We start from the raw sequence: 27,553 nt of genomic DNA on the forward strand, positions 1-27,553 counted from the left end.
GGCAAAGGGGGAGTGGGGGCCGCCATCTTGGAGGGGGTGTGGCCCATGGGGGGGGCGGGGCTGAGGGGGTGGGGCCAAGGGCGTGGAGGGCATGGGGGGGTGGGGCCTGGTCACGTGAGGGCGGCCATCTTGGGTGGGCGTGTCTTAATGGAGGCGGCCATCTTGGGTGTGGCCATCACCATGGGGACCCCGCCATGTTGGGTGTGGCCCCCACACACGTAGGCAGCCATCTTGGGTGTGGCCCAGTGGCATATGAAGGCAGCCATATTGGGTGTGGCACCCCCCCTAACAGTCAGCCATCTTGGGTGTGGCCAACCCCTTAGAAGTCCACCATGTTGGGTGTGGCACCCCAAAAAGCAGTCAGCCATGTTGGGTGTGGCCCAGTGACACAAGGGCAGCCATCTTGGGTGTGCCAGCCCCCTTCAGAGCCCGCCATCTTGGGTGTGGCCCAGTCACAAAAAGGCAGCCATGTTGGGTGGGGCCAAGGTCATGAAGGCAGCCATCTTGGGTGTGGCCACTGTCATGGAGGCGGCCATCTTGGGTGTGGCACACCCCCTCGGAGCCCGCCATGTTGGGTGTGACACCCCCCAAGCAGTCAGCCATCTTGGGTGTGGCCAAGTCCCATGAAGGCGGCCATCTTGGGTGTGGCAATCACCATAGGGACCCCACCATCTTGGGTGTGGCCACCCCACCATTGGGCAGCCATCTTGGGTGGGCGTGTCCTAATGGAGGCAGCCATCTTGGGTGTGGCATCCCCCCAAAACAGGCAGCCATCTTGGGTGGGTGTGTCCCCACTGCCGTCGGCCATCTTGGGTGTGGCCCCGTCACATCAAGGCGGCCATGTTGGGTGTGGCAACCCCCTGGGGGTGGCCATCTTGGGTGTGGCAATCACCATGGAGGCCGCCATCTTGGGCGTGGCCAACCCCGAAGCAGTCAGCCATCTTGGGCGTGGCCTACATCACGGGGGCGGCCATGTTGGGTGTGGCCCAGTCCCATGGGGGCGGCCATCTTGGGCGTGGCCAACCCTGGGGGCGGCCATCTTGGGCGTGTCGCCGTCCCCCCGGGGGCGGCCATGTTGGGCGTGGCGCCCCGGTTACAAACCATCCGTCCTTTAATCGTTAACGAGGTATCAAAATTAAAAGGGGGCGGGGCCAACGGCGGGGAGGGGGCGGGGCCAAACAGGGAGGGGGCGGGGCCACAGGAGGAGGGGGCGGGGCTAAATTGGGGGGGGGGGAGGGGCACAACACCACGAACACGGGGAGGGGGGGGAGGGGAGGGGGATGGGGGGGGGGGTCCCGGCCTTCACCGTTCTGCGCTCGCGATTTTTGGGGTGAAAAACGGCGATTTTAGGAGTCATCCTCGCCGTTGGCGCTGTCCCGGTCGTCCTCGCCCTCCTCGGCTTCTTTCTCATCCCCCTTGATGGATTCCAGCTGCGAAAAAACCCAAAAACGGGAAATTTTAAAAAATGATAATAAATTTTTGGGTTAAAAAAGTGCGATTTTGGGTCATTTTGGGCAATTTCACCTGGTCGTCGCCCCGCTCCTCGGCGTCGTCGTCGTCCAGGAGGTCGCCCTCCTCCCCCGAGTCCTCGCCCCCCGCCTCGGGCTTGGCCCCGGCCTCGTCCTTCTTGGCCGAGCCCCCCCCCTGCTCCTCCTCCGCCTTCTCGCTCTTCTGCTCTAAAATTGGAAGATTTTTGGGGTGAATTCAGGCGGTTTTGGGGGCGGGGGGGTTGGAAGGGATGGGGAGGGTTTGGGGGGGGGTTTGGGGGGGATTGAGAGAAGTTATTTAAAAAAAAATGGGGTTTATGGGGGAGATAAAGGAGGGATGGGCAAAATAATGGGATTTTTTGGGGGAAAATTGGGGAGAAATGGGCAAAATAATGGGATTTTTGGGAAAAATTAGGCAGGAATTATTAAAATAATGGGATTTTGGGGAAATGGAGTAGGAATAATGTTTTTTTTTGGGAAAATTTAGGTGAAATGACCAAAATAATGGGTTTTTCGGGAAAAAATATGCAGGAATGGGCAAAATAATGGAGTTTTGGGGAAAAAATAAGCAGGAATGATTAAAAAAATGGGATTTCGGGGGAAATGAAGGAGAAATGGTCAAAATAATGGGATTTTGGGAAAAAAATAAGAGAAATAATTAAAATAATGGGATTTTTGGGGAAAAATAAGCAGAAATGATTAAAATAATGGGGTTTTTGGGGGAAAATTGAGCAAGAATGGGCAAAATAGTGTTTTTTTTGGGGGGGGAATTGGGGAGACATGGTCAAAATAATAGGATTTTGGGGGAAAATAAGCAGGAATGGGCAAAATAATGGGACTTTTGGGGAAAAACGAGGAGAAATGGGCAAAAAAATGGGAATTTTGGGGGAAAATTAAGCAGGAATAACCAAAATTGACCAAAATCATGGGATCTGGGGGGAAAATTAGGCAGGGATGCCCAAAATCATGGGAATTTTGGGGAGAAATTAAGGAAATAACGAGGGGAAAGGATCCAAAAAATGACCAAAATCCCTCCTGGCCGAGCCCCCCCCCCCGCTCCTCCTCCGCCTTCTCGCTCTTCTGCTCTGGAATCGAAGAGATTTTGGGGTGAATTCCGGGGGTTTTGGGTCTGGGGGGTTAAAGGGGGTGTAGGGGGGGGTTGGGAGGGGGGTTATGGGGGGAGATGGGGGGGTTTAGGGGGGATTTGGGGGGGGTTTTGGGGGGTTGGGGGGGTTGGTTAAAAATTGGGGGTTTTGGGCAAATTTGGGGAGAAATGATCAAAATAATGGGATTTTGGGAAAAATGGAGCAGGAATGATTAAAATAATGGGATTTTGGGGGAAATTGAGCAGGAAGAGGCAAAATAATGGGATTTTTGGGGGGAATTAAGCAGGAATGATGGAAATAAAGCGATTTTGGGGGAAATTAAGGAGAAATGGTCAAAATAATGGGATTTTGGGAAAAAATAGGAGAAATAATTAAAATAATGGGATTTTTGGGGAAAATTGAGCAGGAATGGGCAAAATAATGGGATTTTCAGTGAAAAATGGGGAGAAACGATCAAAATAATGGGATTTGGGGGGAAAATTGAGGAAAAATAGTAAAAAATAATGGGATTTTGGGAAAAAATAGGAGAAATAATTAAAATAATGGGATTTTGGGGGAAAATTTGAGCAGGAATGGGCAAAATAATGGGATTTTGGGGAAAAATTGAGGAGAATTGAGCAAAATAATGAGATTTTTGGGGAAAAATATGCAGAAATGGTCAAAATAATGGGATTTTGGGGAAAATTTAGGAGAAATGGCCAAAAACAATGGGATTTTGGGGAAAAAATATGCAGGAATGGCCAAAATAATGGGATTTTGGGGGAAAATTGAGGAGAATTGAGCAAAATAATGGGATTTTGGGGGAAAAATATGCAGAAATGGGCAAAATAATGGGAATTTTGGGAAAAATTAAGCAGGAATGATTAACATAATGGGATTTTGGGGAAAAATAAGCAGGAATGATGAAAAAAATGGGATTTTGGGGGAAATTTAGGAGAAATGGCCAAAATAATGGGATTTGGGGTAAAAATTACGCAAGAATGGGCAAAATAATGGGATTTTCAGGGAAAAATGAGGAGAAACGATCAAAAAAATGGGATTTGGGGGGAAAATTGAGGAAAAATGGTAAAAAATTATGGGATTTTGGGAAAAAAATAGGAGAAATAATTAAAATAATGGGATTTTGGGGGAAAAAATATGCAGGAATGATTAAAATAATGGGATTTTGGGGAAAAATTCCGCAGGAATGATGAAAAAAATGGGATTTTGGGGGAAAATTGAGGAGAAATGGCCAAAAACACTGGGATTTTGGGGAAAAATTCCGCAGGAATGGTCAAAATAATGGGATTTTCAGCGAAAAACGAGGAAAAACGATCAAAAAACCAAGATTTTGGGGTAAAATCGACCAAAATCCCGTGTTTTTGGGGCGGAATTGTATGGGGAACGAGGCCACGGATTCGGGCGTTGATTTTGGGGTGAAACGGGGCGTTTTTGGGGCCTTACTCTGCTCCTTTTCGATCTTCTCCAGGCTCTCGAGCAGCGAGTCCACCTTCTGCTTGATCTGCCCCAGCTCCTTCTTGATGGCCTGCAGGTCGTCGCCTTTCACTAATTAGGGACATTAATTAGCTTAATTAGCTTAATTAGTCACTAATTAGACACTAATTAGGGGGCTAACGAGGCCGGTGGGTTAATTAGGGGGACTTCTGGCACTAATTAGGGGGCGATAATCAGTGATATAGGGAGGAGAATTAGGTTTATAGGCTAATTAGGGTGTTAATTAGCACCACTGAGGTGTTAATTAGCACGTGGAGGTGTTAATTAGCACCATTGAGGGGTTAATTAGGCTCCTATGCTAATTAAGGGGGTTCCTCCCACCTTTCTGTATTAATGAGGGGTTGATAATGAGCATTGTTTGATGACAGGCTGCTAATTAACCTCTGTATGTTAATTAGGGTGTGCTAATTAACCTCTGTATGCTAATTAGGGGGTGCTAATTAGCCTTTGTGAGTTAATTAGGGGCTGTTATCCGCTCTCAGACACTAATTAGGGGGCGATAATCAGCCTCCGGTGGTGATATAGGGAGGAGAATGAGGTTTATGTGCTAATTAGGGAGTTAATTAGCACCACGGAGGTGTTAATTAGGGTCATATGCTAATTAAGAGGGTTCTTCCCACCCTTCTATACTAATGAGGGGTCGATAATGAGCATTGTATGTTAATTAGGTTGAGTTAATTACCGTTATGTGGTGACAATTATCACTGTATGTTAATTAGAGGGTGCTAATTAACCTCTGTATGCTAATTAGGGGGTGCTAATTACCTATTCTGTGTTAATTAGGGGTTGCTAATTACCCTTGTGTGTTAATTAGGGGCTGTTATCCGCACTCAGACACTAATTAGGGGGCGATAATCACCTTTGTGTGCTGCTATCGTGCTAATTAAGAGTGCTAATTAGCATTTAACAGTAATGAGAGGCTGCTAATTAATTAATTAACTCTTTGTGGGGTAATTAGGGGTTGTTAATCACCATTATATGCTAATGAGGCAATGATAATTGCCATTAAATGACAATGAGGGGCTGATAATTAGGCTTGAATGCTAATTAGGATCACTAATTACATGTGAATACTAATGAGGAGCACTAATTACCCATTATATGTTAATTAGGGCCTGATAACCAGTCTCCTATGCTAATGAGGCAACGATAATTACAATTTCATGCTAATTAGGTGCTGCAAATTAGGCTTGAAGGCTAATTGGGGGCTACTAACTAATTAATTAATTAATTAAGGGTGTTAATTACCATGTCACGCTAATGAGGGGCTGCTAATCACCCTTTGTGTGTTAATTAGGGGCTGCTAATTACCGGTGTGTACCAATATGGGAATGATGACGCGCTAATTAGGGCTAATTGGGGTTATTAATTAGGTGCAGGCGCTAATGAGGGGGTTAATTAGCGTGTCGGGCTAATGAGGGGGGGTAATTAGCACGGGGTGGTGGTGATGGGGGGGTGAAATTAGGGGCTGGGATAGAGGAAATGAGCCGTGGGAGGGGTTGGGGCGCCCCTAATTACCTTAATTAGCGGTGTTAATTAATGAGGAGGGAGGAGGGAATTTTTGGGGTAAATTCTGGCGATTTTGGGGCTTTTATTTTCCGGATTTGGAGGCGGAACCAGGCCGGGGCGGGAGCTGATGGGGTGAAATTTGGGGCTGGGAGTGATGTTAGGGGATGGGGCGCCCCTAATTACCCTCATTAACAACCCTAATTAACGGGATAGAGGGACGGGGATTTTTGGGGTGAATTCGGGGGATTTTGGGGCTTTTATTTTCCGGATTTGGAGGCGGAACCACAAGGGGATGGTGCTGAGGGGGTGAAATTTGGGGCTGGGAGCGCCATAAGGGGATGGGGGCGCCCCTAATTACCTTAATTAGTAATGTTAATTAATTAATGTAGATGATGGGATTTTTGGGGTGAATTTGGGGGATTTTGGGGCTTTTATTTTCTGGATTTGGAGGCGGAACCACAAGGGGATGGTGATGAGGGGGTGAAATTTTGGGGCTGGGAGCGCCATAAGGGGATGGGGGCACCCCTAATTACCCTCATTAACAACCCTAATTAATGGGATAGAGGGACGGGGATTTTTGGGGTGAATTTGGGGGATTTTGGGGCTTTTATTTTCTGGATTTGGAGGAGGAGCCGCGCTGGGGTGGGAGCTGAGGGGGTGAAATTTGGGGCAGGAATTGAGGAAATGAGCAGTGTAAGGGGTTGGGGCGCCCCTAATTACATTAATTAATGATGTTAATTAATGAGGAGGGAGGAGGGAATTTTTGGGGTAAATTCTGGCGATTTTGGGGCTTTTATTTTCTGGATTTGGAGGTGGAACCAGGCTGGGGTGGGAGCTGATGAGCTGGGATTAGGGCTGGGAGCGGAGTTAGGGGATGGGGGCGCCCCTAATTACCCTCATTAACAACCCTAATTAATGGGATAGAGGGATGGGGATTTTTGGGGTGAAATCAGGGGATTTTGGGGCTTTTATTTTCCGGATTTGGAGGCGGAACCACAAGGGGATGGTGATGAGGGGGTGAAATTTGGGGACTGGGAGCGCCATAAGGGGATGGGGGCGCCCCTAATTACCTTAATTAGTAATGTTAATTAACGAATGGGGCCGATGGGATTTTTGGGGTGAATTCGGGGGATTTTGGGGCTCACATTTTCCGGATTTGGAGGCGGAACCAGGCTGGGGTGGGAGCTGATGGGGTGAAATTTGGGGCTGGGAGCGCTGTAAGGGGATGGGGTTGCCCCCAAAAACCTTAATTAGCAGTGTTAATTAATTAATGTAGATGATGGGATTTTTGGGGTGAATTCGGGGGATTTTGGGGCTTTTATTTTCTGGATTTGGAGGAGGAGCCGCGCTGGGGTGGGAGTTGAGGGGGTGAAATTTGGGGCAGGAACTGAGGAAATGAGCAGTGTGAGGGGTTGGGGCACCCCTAATTACATTAATTAATGATGTTAATTAATGAGGAGGGAGGAGGGAATTTTTGGGGTAAATTCTGGCGATTTTGGGGCTTTTATTTTCTGGATTTGGAGGCGGAACCAGGCTGGGGTGGGAGCTGATGGGGTAAAATTTGGGGCTGGGAGCGCCGTAAGGGGATGGGGGCGCCCCCTACAACCTTAATTAGTAATGTTAATTAATGAATGTGGATGATGGGATTTTTGGGGTGAATTCGGGGGATTTTGGGGCTCACATTTTCCGGATTTGGAGGAGGAGCCGCGCTGGGGTGGGAGCTGAGGGGGTGAAATTTGGGGCAGGAATTGAGGAAATGAGCGGTGTGAGGGGTTGGGGCGCCCATTATGACATTAATTAATTATGTTAATTAATGAGGAGGGAGGACGGGATTTTTGGGGTGAATTCTGGCGATTTTGGGGCTTTTATTTCCTGGATTTGGAGGCGGAACCAGGCTGGGGTGGGAGCTGAGGGGGTGAAATTTGGGGCTGGGAGTGATGTTAGGGGATGGGGGCGCCCCCAAAAACCTTAATTAGCAGTGTTAATTAATTAATGTGGATGATGGGATTTTTGGGGTGAATTCGGGGGATTTTGGGGCTTTTATTTTCCGGATTTGGAGGAGGAGCCGCGCTGGGGTGGGAGCTGAGGGGGTGAAATTTGGGGCAGGAACTGAGGAAATGAGCGGTGTGAGGGGTTGGGGCACCCTTAATTACCTTAATTAGTGCTGTTAATTAATGGGATAGAGGGACGGGGATTTTTGGGGTGAATTCGGGGGATTTTGGGGCTTTTATTTTCTGGATTTGGAGGCGGAACCAGGCTGGGGTGGGAGCTGATGGGGTAAAATTTGGGGCTGGGAGTGGTGTTAGGGGATGGGGGCGCCCCTAATTACCTTAATTAGTGGTGTTAATTAATGGAATAGAGGGACGGGGATTTTTGGGGTGAATTCTGGCGATTTTGGGGCTTTTGTTTCCTGGATTTGGAGGTGGAACCAGGCTGGGGTGGGAGCTGATGGGGTGAAATTTGGGGCTGGGAGTGGTGTTAGGGATGGGGGCGCCCCTAATTACCTTAATTAGTGACGTTAATTAATGGGATAGAGGGACGGGGATTTTTGGGGTGAATTCCGGGGATTTTGGGGCTCACATTTTCCGGATTTGGAGGCGGAACCACAAGGGGATGGTGATGAGGGGGTGAAATTTGGGGCTGGGAGCGCCGTAAGGGGATGGGGTTGCCCCCAAAAACCTTAATTAGTAATGTTAATTAACGAATGGGGCCGATGGGATTTTTGGGGTGAATTCGGGGGATTTTGGGGCTTTTATTTTCTGGATTTGGAGAAGAAACCACAAGGGGATGGTGATGAGGGGGTGAAATTTAGGGACTGGGAGCACCGTAAGGGGATGGGGGCGCCCCCAAAAACCTTAATTAGCGGTGTTAATTAATTAATGTGGATGATGGGATTTTTGGGGTGAATTCGGGGGATTTTGGGGCTCACATTTTCCGGATTTGGAGGCGGAACCAGGCTGGGGTGGGAGCTGAGGGGGTAAAATTTGGGGCTGGGAGTGATGTTAGGGGATGGGGGCACCCCTAATTACCTTAATTAGTAATGTTAATTAACGAATGGGGATAATGGGATTTTTGGGGTGAATTCGGGGGATTTTGGGGCTTTTATTTCCTGGATTTGGAGGCGGAACCAGGCTGGGGTGGGAGCTGATGGGGTGAAATTTGGGGCAGGAACTGAGGAAATGAGCAGTGTAAGGGGTTGGGGCGCCCATTATGACATTAATTAATGATGTTAATTAATGAGGAGGGAGGAGGGAATTTTTGGGGTAAATTCTGGCGATTTTGGGGCTTTTGTTTCCTGGATTTGGAGGCGGAACCAGGCTGGGGTGGGAGCTGATGAGCTGGGATTAGGGCTGGGAACGCTGCCAGGGATGGGGGCGCCCCTAATTAACTTCATTAACAACCCTAATTAACGGGATAGAGGGACGGGGATTTTTGGGGTGAATTCCGGGGATTTTGGGGCTCACATTTTCCGGATTTGGAGGAGGAGCCGCGCTGGCCGCTCTTGGAGTTGAAGCCGCTCTTGCCGCGCCGCGAGGTGTTGCCGGAGACGCGCTGCCGCTTGGAGGGCACCACGGCCCGGGCGATGGGGGGCGGCGGGGGGACGCGGGCGGGGTAGCTGTACATCCTTTTGGGGTGAAAAACCGCGATTTTGGTTAAAAGGGGGAATTCTTAAAGCTAGGGGAAGGAGGGAATGGGAGGAGGAAGGGGTTTGGGGTGGAATTAGGGGGAAATGGGGAAAATGTTTTTTTTTTGGGGGGGAGAACAAGTGGGGAGGATGAAAAGAATGGTAGTTTTTGGGGGAAATTTAGCAAGAAATGGGAAAATTGATGAAAAATTGGGATTTTGGGGGAAAAAATAAGCAGGAATGAGCATAATAATGGGGGTTTAGGGGAAAAAATAAGTAGGAAAGATGAAAAATAAAGGGATTTTAGGGGAGAAATTAAGGAGAAATCAAAAATAAAAAGGGATTTTTTTGGGGAAAATTCAGCCAGAAATGGGAAAAATGATAAAAATTGGGATTTTGGGGGACAATCTATGTGGAAATAATAAAAATAAGGGGGTTTTAGGGGAAAAAATAAGCAGGAATTATTAAAATAATGGGGTTTTAGGGAATAATTAAGGAGAAATGGTCAAAAATGAAAAGGGATTTTTTTGGGGAAAGTTCAGCAAGAAATGGGAAAAATAAAAAATTGGGATTTTGGGGGAAAATCTAAGTGGAAATGAGCAAAATAAGGGGGTTTTAGGGGAAAATAAGCAGGAATGAGCGAAATAATGGGGTTTTAGGGGAAAAAGTAAGAAGGAAAGATGAAAAATAAAGGGATTTTAGGAAAGAAATTAAGGAGAAATTGACAAAAAAATGGGATTTTTTGGGGAAAATGTAGCAAGAAATGGGAAAAATAAAAAATTGGGATTTTGGGGGAAAATGAGGAGAAATGAGCAAAATAAGGGGATTTTAGGGGAAAAATTAAGCAGGAATTATTAAAATAATGGGGTTTTAGGGAATAATTAAGGAGAAATGGTCAAAAATGAAAAGGGATTTTTTTGGGGAAAGTTCAGCAAGAAATGGGAAAAATGAGAAAAATTGGGATTTTGGGGGAAAATGAGGAGAAATGAGCAAAATAAGGGGATTTGGGGGGAAAATGAAGGCGGAATGCCCACACTAACGGGGCGATGGGGGGCGGCGGGGGGACGCGGGCAGGGTAGCTGTACATCCTTTTGGGGTGAAAAACCGCGATTTTGGTTAAAAGGGGGATTTTTTATAGCTAAGGGAAAAAGGGAATGGGAGGAGGAAGGGGTTTGGGGTGGAATTAGGTGGAAATGGGGAAAATGTTTTTTTCTGGGGGGGGAAAGTGAGTGGGGAGGGTAAAAAGAATGGGTTTTTTGGGGGGAAATTTAGGAAAAAATGGGAAAATTGATAAAAAAATGGGATTTCGGGGGAAAATCTAAGTGGAAATAAGCAAAATAAGGGGGTTATAGGGGGAAAAGTAAGGAGAAATAGTCAAAAAATGGGATTTTTTGGGGGAATATTAAGGACTGATTATCAATATAATGGGATTTTTGGGGGGAAATGTAGCAAGAAATGGGAAAAATGATAAAAAATTGGGATTTTGGGGGAAAATCTAAGTGGAAATAAGCAAAATAAGGGGGTTATAGGGGGAAAAGTAAGGAGAAATTGTCAAAAAATGGGATTTTTTGGGGGAATATTAAGGAGTGATTATGAATATAATGGGATTTTTGGGGGAAATTTAGGAAAAAATGGGAAAAATGATGAAAAATTGGGATTTTGGGGGAAAACCTAAGTGGAAATAAGCAAAATAAGGGGGTTTTAGGGGGAAAATAAGGAGGAATGAGCGAAATAATGGGGTTTTAGGGGGTAATTAAGGAGAAATTGCCAAAAATAAAAAGGGATTTTTCTGGGGAAAGTTCAGCAAGAAATGGGAAAAATGAGAAAAATTGGGATTTTTGGGGAAAATTAAGCAGGAATGAGCAAAATAAGGGGGTTTTTGGGGGAAAGTAAGTAGGAAAGATGAAAAATAATGGGATTTTAGGGGAGAAATTACAATGTACAACCAGGGCTGTACATCCTTTTGGGGTGAAAAACGGAGATTTTGGTTAAAAAAAAAAAAATCGGTGGTGGTGGGGGAAGGAGGGAGGGGGTGGAGGAAGGGGTTTGGGGTGGAAATAGGAGGAAATGGGGAAAATGAGGGGGTTTTGGGGGGAGAGTGAGTGGGGAGGATAAAAAGAATGGGGTTTTTGGGGGAAATTTAGCAAGAAATGGGAAAATTGATCAAAAATTGGGATTTTGGGGGAAAAAATAAGCAGGAATGAGCAAAATAATGGGGTTTTAGGGGAAAAATGAGGAAAGATGAAAAATAAAGGGATTTTAGGGGAGAAATTAAGGAGAAATCAAAAATGAAAAGGGATTTTTTTGGGGAAAGTTCAGCCAGAAATGGGAAAAATGATAAAAATTGGGATTTTTGGGGAAAAGGGAAGTGGAAACGAGCAAAATAATGGGGTTATAGGGGAAAAATAAGGAGGAATGATGGAAATAATGGGGTTTTAGGGGAAAATTAAGGAGAAATTGTCAAAAATGAAAAGGGATTTTTTTGGGGAAAGTTCAGCAAGAAATGGGAAAAATGATGAAAATTGGGATTTTAGGGGAAGAATGAGCAGGAATGAGCAAAGTAATTGGATTTTAGGGAAAAAGTAAGCAGAATGAGCAAAATAATGGGATTTTAGGGGAGAATTAAGGAGAACTTATCAAAATAATGGGATTTTGGGGGGAAAATTTAGCAAGAAATGGGAAAAATGATAAAAAATTGGGATTTTAGGGGAAAAATGAGCAAAACAATGGGATTTGGGGGGAAAATAAGCAGGAATTATCAAAAGAATGGGATTTCAGGGGAAAAATAAGTGGAAATGAGCAAAATAATGGGAATTTTGGGGGAAAATTAAGGAAAAATGGTCAAAATAATGTTTTTTGGGGGGGAAATAAAGCAATAAATGAGAAAAATGAGCAAAATAATGGGATTTTTTGGGGTAAAATCAGCACTAAATGAGAAAGATGATCAAAATAATGGGAATTTGGGGGAAAATTGAGCAAAAACGACCAAAACACCGGGATTTTTGGGGGGAAATCAATGGGAATTGAGGACTTTGACAACACAACGGGGATTTTGGGTCAAAAAACCCTAAAAAGACGGAAATTTTGGGGTAAAAAATCACGTTACCTGTCATAGTAGTCCCGCTGGAAGTCGTAATCGAGGTCGAAGGACGACCTGTAGAAAGCAAAAGCATTTTGGGGAGGATTCGGGGGGTTTTGGGGGCGGGGAGGATGGGGGAGGGGCGGGGAATGGATTTTGGGGCGAAAAGAAGCGAAATCGGGGCCCGACCTGACGAGGGGGGCCGGAGAAGGTGGGGCTGCTACTGACCCGTACATCTCCGCCGCCGAGCGCTTGACGCCCGCCTTGCCGCGGTTCACCTTGGGCTCGGCCGCCAGGTTGATGTCTGCCATTTTGGGGGAAAAAAGAGCGATTTTGGGTTTTTGGGGGAAAAAGGAGGAAAAAGGTTTTTTTTTGGTTTTTTTTTGGGTGGTTTTGAGGGGTAAAAAATGGGTTAAGGGGGGATAAAAAGGGTTGGGAAGTGAAAAAGGAGGGGATTTGTGTTTTTTTGGGGGGAAAAAAGTCTTTATTTTGGGGAAAAAAATGGGGTTTTTGGGAAAAAAGGGGTTTTGGGGGAAAAAAGGGCGTTTTTGGTTTTTTTTGGAGGGGATTTGGGGGGTTTTGGGGGGGAAAAAGGGGATTAAGGGGGGAAAAAGAGCGTTTTGTGGGGGGATTTGGGTTTTTTTGGGGGGGAAAAAGTTTTTTTTTGGGTGAAAAAAGGGCGTTTTTGGGAAAAAGGGTTTTTTGGGGTGAAAATGGGGGTTTTGGGGGAAAAAGGGGGGGTTTTGGGGGAGTTTTTGGGGTTTGGGGGGTGTTTGGCGCCCGCCTTGCCGCGGTTCACCTTGGGCTCGGCCGCCAGGTTGATGTCTGCCATTTTGGGGGAAAAAAGAGCGATTTTGGGTTTTTGGGGGAAAAAAGGTTTTTTTTGGGGAAAAAGGTTTTTTTGGGGGACATTTGGGGGAGAAAAGGGGGTTTGGAGAGGGATAAAAAGGGTTTGGGGGGTGAAAAAGAAGGGGATTTGTGTTTTTTTTGGGGGAAAAAAGTCTTTATTTTGGGTGAAAAAAGGGGGTTTTTGGGAAAAAGGGGTTTTGGGGGAAAAAGAGGGTTTTTTTGGGAAAAATGGCACTTTTTTGGGGGAAAAGGGGTTTTTGGGGGGTTTTGGGGGGATTTGGGGCGATTTTGGGGTGATTTTGGGGGGTTTTGGGGCCTTTCTTGTGGTTTTCGGGGGGTTGGGGGCACCCCGAGGTGCTCCCAGTGCCTCCCAGTATGGCCCAGTCCCCTCCCAGTATATCCCAGTCCCCTCCCAGTGACCTCCCAGTCCATCCCAGTATATCCCAGTCCCCTCCCAGTCCCTCCCAGTCCCCCCCACTCCCTCCCAGTCCATCCCAGTCCCCCCAAATCCCCTCCCAGTCCCCTCCCAGTATACCCCAGTCCCCTCCCAGTGACCTCCCAGTCCATCCCAGTATATCCCAGTCCCCTCCCAGTCCCTCCCAGTCCCCCCCACTCCCTCCCAGTCCATCCCAGTCCCCCCAAATCCCCTCCCAGTCCCCTCCCAGTATATCCCAGTCCCCTCCCAGTGCCCTCCCAGTCCATCCCAGTACCCTCCCAGTCCCCTCCCAGTACCTCCCAGTGCCTCCCAGTCCCCTGCCAGTCCATCCCAATCCCCTCCCAGTATACCCCAGTCTCTCCCAGTCCCCTCCCAGTACCTCCCAGTCACCCCTAATCGCCTCCCAGTCCATCCCAGTCCCCTCCCAGTATATCCCAGTCCCCCCAAATCCCCTCCCAGTCCATCCCAGTCCCCTCCCAGTATGTCCCAGTCCCCTCCCAGTGCGTCCCAGTCCCCTCCCAGTATACCCCACTCCCTCCCAGTCCCCCCCAGAGCGCTCACCCAGCACCTGCCCGGCGATCATGCCATATCCCAGTGCCTCCCAGTCCCCTCCCAGTATATCCCAGTCTGTCCCAGTCCCCTCCCAGTGCCTCCCAGTCCCCTCCCAGTATACCCCAGTCTATCCCAGTCCACTCCCAGTCCATCCCAGTGCCTCCCAGTCCCCTCTAATTGCCTCCCAGTCCCCTCCCAGTATATCCCAGTCCCCTCCCAGTATGTCCCAGTCCCTCCCAGTCTCCCCTAATTGCCTCCCAGTCCCTCCCAGTCCCTCCCAGTGCCCTCTAATCACCTCCCAGTGCCTCCCAGTCCCCCCCCACTCCATCCCAGTATATCCCAGTCCCCTCCCAGTATATCCCAGTCTCCCCTAATCGCCTCCCACTCCATCCCAGTGCCTTCCAGTGCCCTCCCAGTCCATCCCAGTATATCCCAGTCCCCTCCCAGTATACCCCACTCCCTCCCAGTCCCCTCCCGGTATATCCCAGTCCATCCCAGTGCCCTCCCAGTACATCCCAGTCCCCCCAAGTCCCCTCCCAGTGCCTCCCAGTCCCCTCCCAGTATACCCCAGTCTATCCCAGTCCACTCCCAGTCCATCCCAGTGTCTCCCAGTCCCCTCTAATTGCCTCCCAGTCCCTCCCAGTGCCCTCCCAGTGCCCCCAAATCCCCTCCCAGTCCCCCCAAATCCCCTCCCAGTGCCTCCCAGTGCCCCCCAGCCCCCCCCAGTCCCCCCCAGAGCGCTCACCCAGCACCTGCCCGGCGATCATCCTGCCGTCCTCCCCCGCCACGGCGGCGCGGGCGTTGCGCTCGGCCACGAACTGGACGAAGGCGAAGCCCTTGTGGACGGAGCAGCCGACGATCTTGCCGTACTTGGCGAAGATGGCCTCCACGTCGCTCTTCTTCACCACCAGCGTGTTCAGGTTGCCGATGAAGACCCGCGAGTTGAGGGAGCGCGGGTCCGTCTTGTTCGTCACGTTGCTGGCCATGGCCTGGGGGGGGTGATGAGGTCGTCAGTGAGGTCATCAGTGAGGTCATCAAGTCGTTAGGGGAGGCATCAGGTCGGCAGGGAGGTCATTGGGGCGTTAGGGGGGGAATTAGGGGGGTTATTGGGGCCTTAGGGGGGGTATTTGGGTCGTTAGGGGGGTAACTGGGACATTAGGGGGGGAATTGGGGGGGTAATTGGGGCATTAGGGGGGTAATTGGGGCGTTAAGGGGGTATTTAGGTCGTTAGGGGGGTCATTGGGGGGGAATTAGGGGGGTAATAAGGGCATTAGGGGGGTTATTGGGTCATTAGGGGGGACATTAGGGGGGTGGTGAGGTTATTGGGGGGGCATTAGGGGGATAATTGGGGCGTTAGGGGGGTAATTAGGGGGGTAATTGGGTCATTAGGGGGGTAACTGGGGTGTTAAGGGGGTAATTGGGGCATTGGGGGGGCATTAGGGGGGTAATTGGGGCGTTAGGGGGGTAATTAGGGCATTAGGGGGGGAATTAGGGGGGAATTGGGGCCTTAAGGGGGGTGTTAGGGGGGTAATTGGGGGATTAGGGGGGTTATTGGGGTGTTAGGGGGGTAATTGGGGCATTGGGGGGGAATTAGGGGGGAATTGGGGCCTTACGGGGGGGATTAGGGGGGTAATTGGGGGGAATAAGGGGGGTAATTGGGGCGTTAGGGGGGAATTGGGGAGTTAGGGGGGTAATTAGGGGGGTAATTGGGGCCTTAGGGGGGCATTAGGGGGGTAATTGGGGTGTTAAGGGGGTATTTGGGTCATTAAAGGGGGGTTAGGGGGTTAATTGGGGAATTAGGGGGCTAATTGGGTCCTTAGGGGGTAAATTAGGGGGGTAATTGGGGGGTTAGGGGGGTGATTGGGGCCTTAGGGAGGTAATTAGGGCATTAGGGGGGGAATTAGGGGGGAATTGGGGCCTTACGGGGGGCATTAGGGGGGTTATTGGGGGGAATTAGGGGGGTAATTGGGTCGTTAGGGGGGTAATTGGGGCATTAGGGGGGGAATTAGGGGGTAATTGGGTCATTAGGGGGGTAACTGGGGTGTTAAGGGGGTAATTGGGGCATTAGGGGGGTAATTGGGGCGTTAGGGGGGTAATTAGGGCATTAGGGGGGGAATTAGGGGGGTAATTGGGTCGTTAGGGGGGTAACTGGGGTGTTAAGGGGGTAATTGGGGCATTAGGGGGGGCATTAGGGGGGTAATTGGGGCGTTAGGGGGGTAATTAGGGCATTAGGGGGGGAATTAGGGGGGGAATTGGGGCCTTAAGGGGGGTGTTAAGGGGGTAATTGGGGACTTAGGGAGGAAATTAGGGGGGTAATTAGGGCATTAGGGGGGTAATTGGGGCGTTAGGGGGGGAATTAGGGGGTAATTGGGGTGTTATGGGGGGAATTGGGGAGTTAAGGGAAGCATTAGGGGAGTAATTGGGGAATTAGGGGGGTATTTGGGTCGTTGGGGGGGCATTGGGGGCAAATTAGGGGGGTAATCGGGTCATGAGGGGGGTAATTGGGGCATTAGGGGGGCATCAGGGGGGTAACTGGGGTGTTAGGGGGTAATTGGGGACTTAGGGGGGGCATAAGGTCACTAGGGAGGTTATTAGGGTGGTAATTAGGGGGTAATTGGGGCATTAGGGGGGTAATTGGGGCATTAGGGGGGGCATTAGGGGGGTAACTGGGGCGTTGGGGGGTAATTGGGGGATTAGGGGGGGAATTGGGGCATTACAGGGGTAATTAGAGGGATAATTTGGGGATTAGGAGGGTTATTGGGGGGAATTAGGGGGGTTATTGGGTCATTAGGGGGGTAATTAGGTCGTTAGGGGGATAATTAGGGGGGTAATTAGGGGATTAGGGGGGTAATTGGGGCGTTAGGGAGGTAATTAGGTCGTTAGGGGGATAATTAGGGGGGTAATTAGGGGATTAGGGGGGTTATTGGGGGGGATTAGGGGGGTAATTGGGGCGTTAGGGAGGTAATTAGGTCGTTAGGGGGATAATTAGGGGGGTAATTAGGGCGTTGGGGGGCATCAGTGACGTCATCAGGGGGGTGGTGAGGTCATCAGTGAGGTCATCAAGTCGTTAGGGGGGTCATTAGGGGGGTAATTGGGTAATTAGGGGGGTAACTGGGTAATTAGGGGGGTAATTGGGTCATTAGGGGGGTAATTAGGGCATTAGGGGGCTAATTAGGGCCTTAGGGAGGTCATTAGGGAGGGGAGGGGGCGGAGCCAACAGGAAAGGGGGCGGGGCTAAAGGAAAAGGGGGCGGGGCCAAAGGGAAAGGGGCGGGGCCAAAGAGGGCGGGGCCAAAAGGGCTTGGGCTGGGGGCGGGGCTCGTTACCGGCGCTCATTAGCACCACTAATTAGGGCTGGGGGGGCTAATTAGGGTTGGGGGCTACTAATTAGGGCTGGGGGGACGCTAATTAGGGCTGAGAGCTGCTAATTAGGGCTGGGGGGGCTCTAATTAGGGTTGGGGGCCACTAATTAGGGCCTAATTAGGTCCCCTGGGTCGTTAAGGAGGCTAATTACTCGCACTAATTAAATCCCAGAGCTCCAACACCATTGGTTAATGAGCCTAAGGGGTCGTTAATTAGGGTTGGGGGGTAATGAGGGGTGGCTAATTAGCGTTCTATGCTAATGAGGGAGTGCTAATTACTCTCATATGCTAATGAGGTAACAGTAACCAACATTGTATGCTAATGAAGGGTGTTAATTACCATCGTGTGCTAATGAGGGGCTGCTAATTAGGCTTGAATGCTAATGAGGGGTGCCCCAATCAGCCTTGTATGCTAATGAGGGAGTGCTAATTACTGCCATGTGTTAATGATGGGCTGTTAATTACCCTTGTATGTTAATTAGGTGGGCTCTTCCTACCTATATATACTAATGAGGGGTCATTAATTAGCTTTACATGCTAATTAGGGAGTCGTAATTAGCATTATGTGCTAATGAGGCACATTTATATCCACTGAATGCTAATGAGGGGCTGCTAATTACCCTCATATACTAATTAGGGCGATAATACTTGGCATTATATGATAATTAGGTTCTTAATTACCACTGCGGGCTAATTACCCTTAATTAGGAGTCATTAATCACCAACGTATGCTAATAAGGTGATGATAATTACTATTAAATGCTAATTGGTGGTGTTAATTACTTCTTCGTGCTAATGAGGGGCAGTTAATTACCCTCATATGCTAATTAGGGGGGGTAATGATTGGCATTATATGCTAATTAGGGTTTTAATTACCACTGCGGGCTAATTACCCTTAATTAGGGGGGTCATTAATCACCATTGTATACTAATTAGGTGATCACAATTACCATTAACTGCTAATTGGTGATGTTAATTACTGCTCCGTGCTAATAAGGGGCTGTTAATTACCCTCATATGCTAATTAGGGGGGGAATAATTGGCATTATATGCTAATGAGGGGTCGCTAATTACCTTCATATGCTAATGAGGGGGTAATATTTGGAGGGGGGGTGGTCTTTTAACGAACTCACCTGGGGGGAGGGGCGCTAATTAAGCCTGGCCGTTAATTAGCGGCGCTAATTACCCATGAATGACACCGATTAATTAGGAGGGGACGAGGTTGGGGGGGAGGGGGGGGGGTAATTAAGGAAGGGGGAGGGGCCCCCGGAGCGCTGCGAGGGGCGGGAGCGGCGCCCCCCCGCCCCCCCCCCTTAATGAGCGGCGCTAATTAGCGGCGCTAATTAACGGGGGGGGGGGGAGGGGCCCCCCTCTTACCGTGGCCGGGGGTCCGGGGGTGTCCGCGGGTCCGTGGGGAGGGGGGGCGGGGGTGGGGCCCCCCCCATCGGCGCAAAGGGGGCGGGGCTTAAAGGGAGGGGGCGGGGCTTAAGGGAAGGGGGCGGGGCTTGGGGGAAGGGGGCGGGGCTTGGGGGAAGGGGCGGGGCTTCAAAAATTCGGGGGCTCTCGACCACGACCGTGGGGGGTAGGGGTTATAAAGGGGGGGGGGGGTGGGGGAGGAGAGAAAGGGGGAATTAAAAAAAAAGGGGAAAAAGGGAAATCGGAAAAGAAAAATTGAAAAGAAAAAAGAAAAATTTAAAAAGAAAAATTAAAAAAAGAAAAAATAAAAAATTTGAAAATAAAAAATCAAAAATTTCAAAATAAAAAATGAAAATTTCAAAATAAAAAATGGAAATTTGAAAATAAAAAATCAAAAATTAAAAATAAAAAAGGAAAATTCAAAATAAAAAATCAAAAATTAAAAATAAAAAAGGAAAATTCAAAATAAAAAATCAAAAATTAAAAAAAGAAAAATTTCAAAATAAAAAATAAAAATTTCAAAATAAAAAATCGAAATTAAAAATAAAAAATAGAAATAGAAAAAGAAAAAAGTAAAATTTTTAAAGGGAAAAAGAGAAATTTAAAAATAAAATTTGAAATGTTAAAATAAAAAAAAAGAAAAATTTAAAATAAAAAATCAAAATTTCTAAATAAAAACCAAAATTTTAAAATAAAAATTAAATTTTAAAATAAAAAATGAAATTTTAAAATAAAGAACCAAAACTTTAAAATAAACAATGAAATTTTAAAATAAAATAACTAAAATTTTAAAAGAACCAAAATTTCAAACTAAAAATTGAAATTTGAAAACCAAACTTAACATTTAACACATAAAATCAAACTTTCTAAACTAAATTTGAAACGTTAACACATAGAAACAAACTTTTGAAACAAAATCGAAAATGTCGAAACGAAAACCTAAATTTTAAAAGAAAATTCAAAATTTCAACACAATAAATGAAAATTTCAAAACTAAATTATCAAAATAAAAATGAAAATAAAAAATAAATGAAAAATTCAAAATAAAAAATGAAAATTTCAAAATAAAAAATGGAAATAAAAAAATAAAAAATGAATATAAAAAATAAAAAAATGAAAATTTCAAAATAAAAAATGAAAAATTCAAAATAAAAAACGAAAATTTCAAAATAAAAAACCAAAATTTGAAAAAAAAATAAAAATTAAAACCAAAAATTTAAAAATTAAAAAAATCGAAATATAAAAATAAAAAATTAAAAATAAAAAAAATAAAAATAAAAAATAAAAATATAAAAATAAAAAAATTAAAAATAAAAAAATTAAAAATAAAAAAAGGAAATTTCTAAATCTGAAAATTATTAAAAAAAAAGCCACGAACCACGAGAGGATTGGTGCAAAAGAAGTGAAAAGGAGGAAAAATCACCGACTTCCGGAGGCGCAAAACAGCCGAGGAGCAACCGGGTCCCGCTCTGCGCTGGGGAGGAAAAACGGGGCAGGTTTTGGGGACGTTTCGGCCTTTTTTGGTTCATTTCACCTAGTCTCCATTTCCTCACCCTCGCCTGGCCTCCCTGGGGGGGTTCGGACTCAATTTGGGCTTTTTTCACCCTTTTTTGCCCTTTTCTACCTTTCTGACCTCTTTTTGGCCTTTTTTGGCCTTTTTTTTGCCCTTTTCTGCCTTTTTTTTTTGCCTATTTTTTTAGCCTCTTTTACCCTTTCCTGCCTCTTTTTCCCTCTTCTTTTTGCCCTTTCCGGCCTCTTTTTTGCCCTTTTCTACCTTTTTTGGCCTCATTTTTAAGCCTCTTTTACCCTTTCCAGCCTCTTTTACCTTTCTGACCTCTTTTTTTGCCCTTTTCTACCCTTTTTTGGCCTCTTTTATCCTTTCCAGCCTCTTTTTCCCTTTTGACCTCTTTTTTAGTCTTTTCAGCCTCTTTTTTGCCCTTTTCTACATTTTTTTACCTCTTTTTTAAGTCTCTTTTATCCTTTCCAGCCTCTTTTACATTTCTGACCTCTTTTTTGGCCTCTTTTTTTCCCATTTCTACCTTTTTTTGGCCTCTTTTATCCTTTCCAGCCTCTTTTTCCCTTTTTCCCTCTTTTTTGCACTTTTCTACCCTTTTTTGGCCTCTTTTTAAGCCTCTTTTATCCTTTCCGGCCTCTTTTACTTTTCTGACCTCTTTTTTGGTCTTTTCAGCCTCTTTTTTACCCTTTTCTACTTTTTTTGGTCTCTCTTACCCTTTATGGCCTCTTTTTTGGGCCTCTTTTACCTTTTTGGCCTCATTTTTGCCCTTTTTGGCCTCTTTTTTTCCCAGCCTCCCTTATTTGGCCTCTTTCAGCCCTTTTTCACCCTTTTTTTTGGGGGCCTCTCCGATTTGCCCTTTTTGACCTCTTTTTGGCCTCCCTTGGCCTCATTTTTGCCCTTTTCAGCCTCATTTTTCGCCTCTTTTCAGCCTCCGTTTTTTAGCCTTTTTGGCCGCTTTTTGGCCTCCGATTTTTAACTTTTTTGACCTCTTTTTGGCCTCTTTTTTGGTTTTGGCCTCTAATTTTTGACCTTTTTGGCCTCTTTTTTGCTTTTGGCCTCTAATTTTTGGCCCTTTTGGCCTCTTTTTGCCCTCTTTTGGTTTTGGCCTCCAATTTTGGCTTTTTTGGCCTCTGTTTTCCTTTTTCTGGCCTTTTTGGCCTCTTTTTTGTTTTCAGCCTCAAGTTTTTGCCCTTTTTGGCCTCTACCTGCTGCTTTTTTGGCCTCTTTTCTGGTTTCGGCCTCTAACTTTGGGCCTTTTCAGCCTCTATTTTTGTTTTGGCCTCTCTTTTTTGGCCTTTTTGGCCTCTTTGCCCTTTTTAGCCTCTACTTACCCTCTTCTTGGGCTTTCTGGCCTCTATTTGCCCTTATTTTGGTCTTTTTGGCCTCTATTTACCTTTTTTGCCCTTTTTGGCCTCTCTTTGCCCTTTTTGGCCTCTATTTGCGCTTTTCTTGGCCTTTTTGGCCTTTATTTGCCCTTTTCTTTGCCTTTTTAGCCTCTATTTGCCCTTTTTGGCCTCTATTTACCCTTTTCGGCCTCTATTTACCTTTTCTTGCCTTTTTTTGGCCTCTACTTGCCCTTTTCTTGACCTTTTTGGCCTTTATTTGCCCTTTTCTTGCCTTTTTTGCCCTTTTTTTGCCCTTTTTGGCCTCTATTTGCCCTTTTCAGCCTTTACTTACCCTGTTTTTGGCCTCTCTTTGCCCTTTTCTTGCCCTTTTTGCCCTTTTCTTGCCCTTATTGACCTTTTTGGCCTCTATTTGCCTTTTTTGGCCTCTATTTACCTTTTTTGATCTTTTCGGCCTCTCTTTGCCCTTTTCTCACCCTTTTTGCCCTCTATTTACCCTTTTCTTGCCCTTTTTGCCTTTTTCTTGCCTTTTTTGCCTTTTTTTTGTCCTTTTTGGCCTCTCTTTGCCCGTTTCTTGTCCTTTTTGGCCTCTATTTACCTTTTTTGATCTTTTCGGCCTCTCTTTGCCCTTTTCTTGCCCTTTTTGCCCTTTTCTTGCCTTTCTTGCCCTTTTTTTGCCCTTTTCTTGCCTTTCTTGCCCTTTTTTTGCCCTTTTCTTGCCTTTTTTGCCCTTTTCTTACCCTTTTTGGCCTCTCTTTGCCCTTTTCTTGCCCTTTTTGGCCTCTATTTACCTTTTTTTACCCTTTCCGGCCTCTTTTTGCCCTTTTCTTGCCTTTTTTTGCCCTTTTCTTGCACTTTTTGGCCTCTATTTACCTTTTCTTGCCTTTTTTAGCCTCTCTTTGCCCTTTTCTTGCCCTTTTTGGCCTCTATTTACCCTCTTTTTGCCCTTTTCTTGACCTTTTTGGCCTCTATTTACCTTTTTTGATCTTTTCGGCCTCTCTTTGCCCTTTTCTCACCCTTTTCTTGCCCTTTTTGCCCTTTTTACCCTTTTCTTGGCCTTTTTGGCCTCTATTTACCTTTTTTTGATCTTTTTGGCCTCTACTTGCCCTTTTCTTGCCCTTTTTGCCCTTTTCTTGCCTTTCTTGCCCTTTTTTTGCCCTTTTCTTGCCTTTTTTGCCCTTTTCTTACCCTTTTTGGCCTCTCTTTGCCTTTTTCTTGCCCTTTTTGGCCTCTATTTACCTTTTTTTACCCTTTCCGGCCTCTTTTTGCCCTTTTCTTGCCTTTTTTTGCCCTTTTCTTGCCCTTTTTGGCCTCTATTTACCTTTTTTTACCCTTTCCGGCCTCTCTTTGCCCTTTTCTTGCCCTTTTTGGCCTCTATTTACCTTCTCTTTGCCCTTTTCTTGCCTTTTTTGGCCCCTATTTACCTTTTTTTTATCTTTTCGGCCTCTCTTTGCCCTTTTCTTGCCCTTTTTGCCCTTTTCTTGCCCTTTTTGGCCTCTACTTACCCTTTTCTTGCCTTTTTTGCCTTTTTTTTGTCCTTTTTGGCCTCTCTTTGCCCTTTTTGGCCTCTATTTACCTTCTTTTTGCCCTTTTCTTGTCTTTTTTGGCCTCTATTTACCTTTTTTTTTTATCTTTTTGGCCTCTTTTTACCCTTTTCTCACCCTTTTCTTGCCCTTTTTACCCTTTTCTCGCCCTTTTCGGCCTCTTTCCCTTCCTTTCCCCTTTTCCTCACCCCCCCTTTATAAAAACCGACGGCGGGGGGGCGTTAAAAAAAAAAAAATAAAAAAATTAAAAAAAAAAACATAAAAAAAACACAAAAATGGGTTAAAAATCCCCCGCGCCCCAACCCCCGGCCCCGCTCTCTCCCCCCCCCGCGGCCGCACCGGCGGTTTTTTCGGTCCTTTTTTTGGGGCGAAAAGGGGGGGAAAAGGGGCCCAGCGGAGGGGGGTGGGGAAGGGAAAGTTGTTTTTTTGGGGTGTTTTTGGGGTTTTTTTTTTAGGAAAGGGGGGGGGAGGGGGGGACACGGTCACTTACTGTGGCTGGCGGCTCAAAAAAATTTTTGGCGCTGCAAGGGAGAAAAAAAACGGCAAAACAGCCCGGGTTAGGACGCTCCCCGAAAAAGCCCTTTTTCCCCTCAAAACGGTGGCGGGGTGAAAACGGCAAAGGGGAGGGTGGTGGGGGGAGGGGAGAGGGGGGGGGAAAAGGGGGTTTTTGGGGTTTTTTTTTTTGGGGGGGGGCCAGGCGAAGCTGGGCTCCGGGGGGTGTCGGCCTCGCTGCCCCTGCGGAAGGAGAAGGGAGAGGCGTGAGTCAGGTTTTGGGGGGGGGGGGCGGCCGCGGGGGGCCCCCCCCCCGGGGGTGTCGCTCGCGCGCGCGGTTTTTGGGGGGGTGGGAGAGGGGAGGGGGGGGTTTGGGGGTCGTTCCCCACCTCCCTGCTAGAAAGAGAAACCCAGAAGCTAAGCCGTGGGGGGGGTGGGGGGGGGTTAGAGGGGGAATTGGGGGGGTAGAGGGGGATTTGGGGGGGGTTATGGGGGAAATTGGGGGGGTTATGGGGGGAATTGGGGGGGTTTGGGGGGTTAAAGGGGAAAATGGGGGGGTTAGAGGGGGGTTAGAGGGGAAATTGGGGGGGTTTGGGGGAGTTAAAGGGGAAATGGGGGGGGTTGGGGGGGGTTATGGGGGGGTTAGAGAGGAAATGGGGGGGTTAAAGGGGAAATTGGGGGGGGGTTGGGGGGTTAAAGGGGGAATTGGGGGGTTATGAAGGGAATTGGGGGGGTTTGGGGGTTTAAAGGGGGAAATGGGGGGTTAAAGGAGAAATTGGGGGAGTTTCGGGGGGTTAGAGGGGAAATTGGGGGGGGTTAAAGGAGAAATTGGGGGGTTGGGGGGGCTAAAGGGGGAAATGGGGGGTTAGAGGGGGGTTAAAGGGGGAAATGGGGGGGTTAGAGGGGGGTTAGGGGGAAAAATGGGGGGGTTAAAGGGGAAATGGGGGGGTTATGGGGGGAATTGGGGGGGTTGGGGGGGGTTAAAGGGGAAATGGGGGGGTTATGGGGGAAATTGGGGGGGTTGGGGGGGGTTAAAGGGGAAATGGGGGGGTTATGGGGGGAATTGGGGGGGTTTGGGGGGGTTAAAGGGGAAATGGGGGGGGTTCGGGGGGTTATGGGGGGGTTAAAGGGGAAATGGGGGGTTAAAGGAGAAATTGGGGGGGGTTGGGGGGGGTTAGAGGGGGAAATTGGGGGGGTTATGGGGGGAATTGGGGGGGTTTGGGGGGTTAAAGGGGGAAATGGGGGGGTTATGGGGGGAATTGGGGGGGTTTGGGGGGGTTAAAGGGGGAAATGGGGGGGTTATGGGGGGAATTGGGGGGGTTTGGGGGGGTTAAAGGGGAAATGGGGGGGGTTAAAGGGGAAATTGGGGGGGTTGGGGGGTTAAAGGGGAAAATGGGGGGGTTAAAGGGGGAAATGGGGGGGGTTGGGGGGAATGGGGGGTTTGGGGGGTTAAAGGGGAAAATGGGGGGGTTATGGGGGGAATTGGGGGGTTTGGGGGGGTTAAAGGGGAAAATGGGGGGGTTATGGGGGGAATTGGGGGGGTTAAAGGGGAAATTGGGGGGGGTGGGGGGGTTATGGGGGAATTAGAGGGGGAATTGGGGGGGTTAGAGGGAAAATGGGGGGGTTAAAAGGGGGGTTATGGGGGAAAACGGGGGGGTAAAGGGGAAATTGGGGGAGTTAAAGGGGGTTAAAGAGGAAAATGGGGGAGTTTGGGGGGGTTATATGGGAAATTGGGGGGGGTTATATGGAAAATGGGGGTCATGGGGGGTTAGGGGGAAATTAGGGGGGTTAGAAAGGGAAACGGGGGGGTCATGGGGTAAAATAGGGGGTTATATGGGAAATTAGGGGGTTACGGGGGGTTAAAGGGGAACTGGGGGGGGTTAGAGAGAAATTGGGGGGAAAAAGGGGAAATTGGGGTTTAGAGAGGAAATTGGGGGGTTAGAGGGGAAATTGGGGGTTTATGGGGGGGTAAAAGAGGAAAATGGGGGGGTTATGGGGGAAAATGGGGAGGATTAGGGGGGTTAGAGTAGGAAATGGGGGGGTTATGGGGGAAATTGGGGGGTTATAAGGAAAAATTAGGGGGGTTATGGGGTCTAAGGGGCAGTTAGAGGGGGAAATGGGGGGGTTAGGGGAGAAATGGGGGGGTTATGGGGGGGGTAGAGGGTGAAACGGGGGGGTTAGAGGAAGAATTGGGGGGTTAGAAGGTGAAATGGGGGGGTTAGAGGGGAATTTGGGGGATTTTAGGGTGAAATGGGGGGGTTAGGGGAGAAAATTGGGGGGTTGGAGAAGAAATGGGGGGTTATGGGGGGGAAATTGGGGGGTTAGAGGGGGAAAAAAGGGGGCTGGGGGGGTTAGAGGGTGAAATGGGGGGTTAGAGGGGGGTTGGGGGGGAATTTGGGGGATTTTAGGGTGAAACGGGGGGGTAGAGGGGGGTTGGGGGGAATTTGGGGGATTTTAGGGTGAAATGGGGGTTAGAGGAAGAATTGGGGGGGTTAGAGGGTGAAATGGGGGGGTTGGGGGGGCTTAAAGGGGGAATTGGGGGGGTCGGGGGAAGCTGAGAAGGAAAATGGGGGGGTTTAGGGTGAAATGGGGGGTTAGAAGGGGGTTGGGGGGCAATTAGGGGGATTTTAGGGTGAAATGGGGGGTTGGGGGGGCTTAAAGGGGGAATTGGGGGGGTCAGGGGGGGCTGAGAAGGAAAATGGGGGGGTCTGGGGGGAAATGGGGGGGGCAGGGGGTAAATGGGGGGTCTGGGGGGGGTAAATGGGGGGTCGCGGGTGTCTGGGGGGGGATTTGGGGGGGTTTTGGGGGGGGGGGGTTTGAGGGGGGGTCCCCTCGGCGCTCGGAGCCTTCCCCTGCAAAAGAAACGGGGCCGGGAAAAGGGGGGGTGGGGGGGGGGTGAGGGGGGGGGGGTTGGGGCTCCAAAAATTTAAGGGGGGGGGTCAAAAACCGAGGGGGGAGGGGCCGGGCCCCGCCCCCAGCCAGGCCCGCCCCCTTTCTCCTCACAGAGCCCCCCCCCCCCCCCCCCCCAAACAGGCCTCAGCGGCCTTATCGCGGCCCTGTCGCGCTCCTATCGCGACGTACCCCACTTTTAACCCCCCCCCCTCTCCTTTTAACCCCCCCCCCTCTCTTTTTAACCCCCCCCCCGGGCTCTTTTCCCGCTTTCCCCCCTCAGCTTCAGCCCCGGCCCCTCAGCGCCTCTCCCCTCCCCCCCCCCCACCCCCCCCCCAACCCCATCCCTCCCCCTTTTTGGCGAATAAAAACCCAAAACTCCTCAGATTTGACCCAAAATCGTTTCGGGACCTTCCCTAAAACCCCCCCCGGCCCCCTCAGCGGCGGCCTCACCCCTGGGCCCCGCCGCTCCGCCGCCGCCGCCGCCGCCGCCTGCTCACAAAATGGCGCCCGCGCCGCCCTCTGCGCCGCTCCGGCCGGGAGCCCGCGGCCCCGCCCCTTTTCTCCTCAGGACGCGCGGCGATTGGAGGAGGGAGGCGTCAATCACGACGCTGGCCAATGGGAGGCGAGGAGGGGAGGGAGCGCGGGGAGAAGCGCGGGAGGAGGGATAAGGGGGGATGAGACTGCGGTGGGGGCGGAGCGCGGATTGGGCGGCGCGGGTGTCCGTCAAGAGGAGGAGCCAATAGGGAAAGGGGGCGGGAGGGGAGGGCCCGCCTCTTGGCTCGGAGGGTTGAGGCAGCGGGAGGGCGGGGCTTCGGCGGAGAGCGCGCTGTGATTGGTTGGCGCCTCAGGAAC

The 27,553-nt window shown here is 48.7% G+C and overlaps 1 protein-coding gene across 12 annotated transcripts; it reads right to left on the minus strand.

Moving 5' to 3' along the window:
- Nucleotides 1–1,093: 1,093 nt before the first annotated feature.
- On the minus strand, nucleotides 1,094–27,271 carry HNRNPC (heterogeneous nuclear ribonucleoprotein C). 12 transcript variants are annotated; one of them, XM_072029722.1, is made up of 10 exons: nucleotides 27,152–27,251; nucleotides 23,808–23,838; nucleotides 20,293–20,388; nucleotides 14,883–15,126; nucleotides 12,490–12,604; nucleotides 12,328–12,375; nucleotides 9,061–9,221; nucleotides 4,037–4,138; nucleotides 1,525–1,676; nucleotides 1,094–1,430 (listed from the first exon to the last, which is right to left on the minus strand). In XM_072029722.1, the coding sequence occupies exons 4-10, from the start codon at nucleotides 15,121–15,123 to the stop codon at nucleotides 1,347–1,349; spliced, it is 903 nt and encodes a 300-aa protein (XP_071885823.1). In that variant the 5' UTR covers nucleotides 15,124–15,126; nucleotides 20,293–20,388; nucleotides 23,808–23,838; nucleotides 27,152–27,251; the 3' UTR covers nucleotides 1,094–1,346. The 12 variants fall into 12 exon arrangements, with proteins under 12 accessions (XP_071885823.1, XP_071885824.1, XP_071885817.1 ...); XM_072029723.1 differs by having other exon boundaries at nucleotides 12,529–12,604; nucleotides 27,152–27,249; XM_072029716.1 differs by lacking the exons at nucleotides 1,094–1,430; nucleotides 1,525–1,676 and adding an exon at nucleotides 2,172–2,572 and having other exon boundaries at nucleotides 20,342–20,388; nucleotides 27,152–27,261.
- Nucleotides 27,272–27,553: the final 282 nt, after the last annotated feature.

The sequence above is a fragment of the Anas platyrhynchos genome, chromosome 31, assembly GCF_047663525.1.
Source record: "Anas platyrhynchos isolate ZD024472 breed Pekin duck chromosome 31, IASCAAS_PekinDuck_T2T, whole genome shotgun sequence".
Lineage (NCBI taxonomy): Eukaryota > Metazoa > Chordata > Aves > Anseriformes > Anatidae > Anas > Anas platyrhynchos.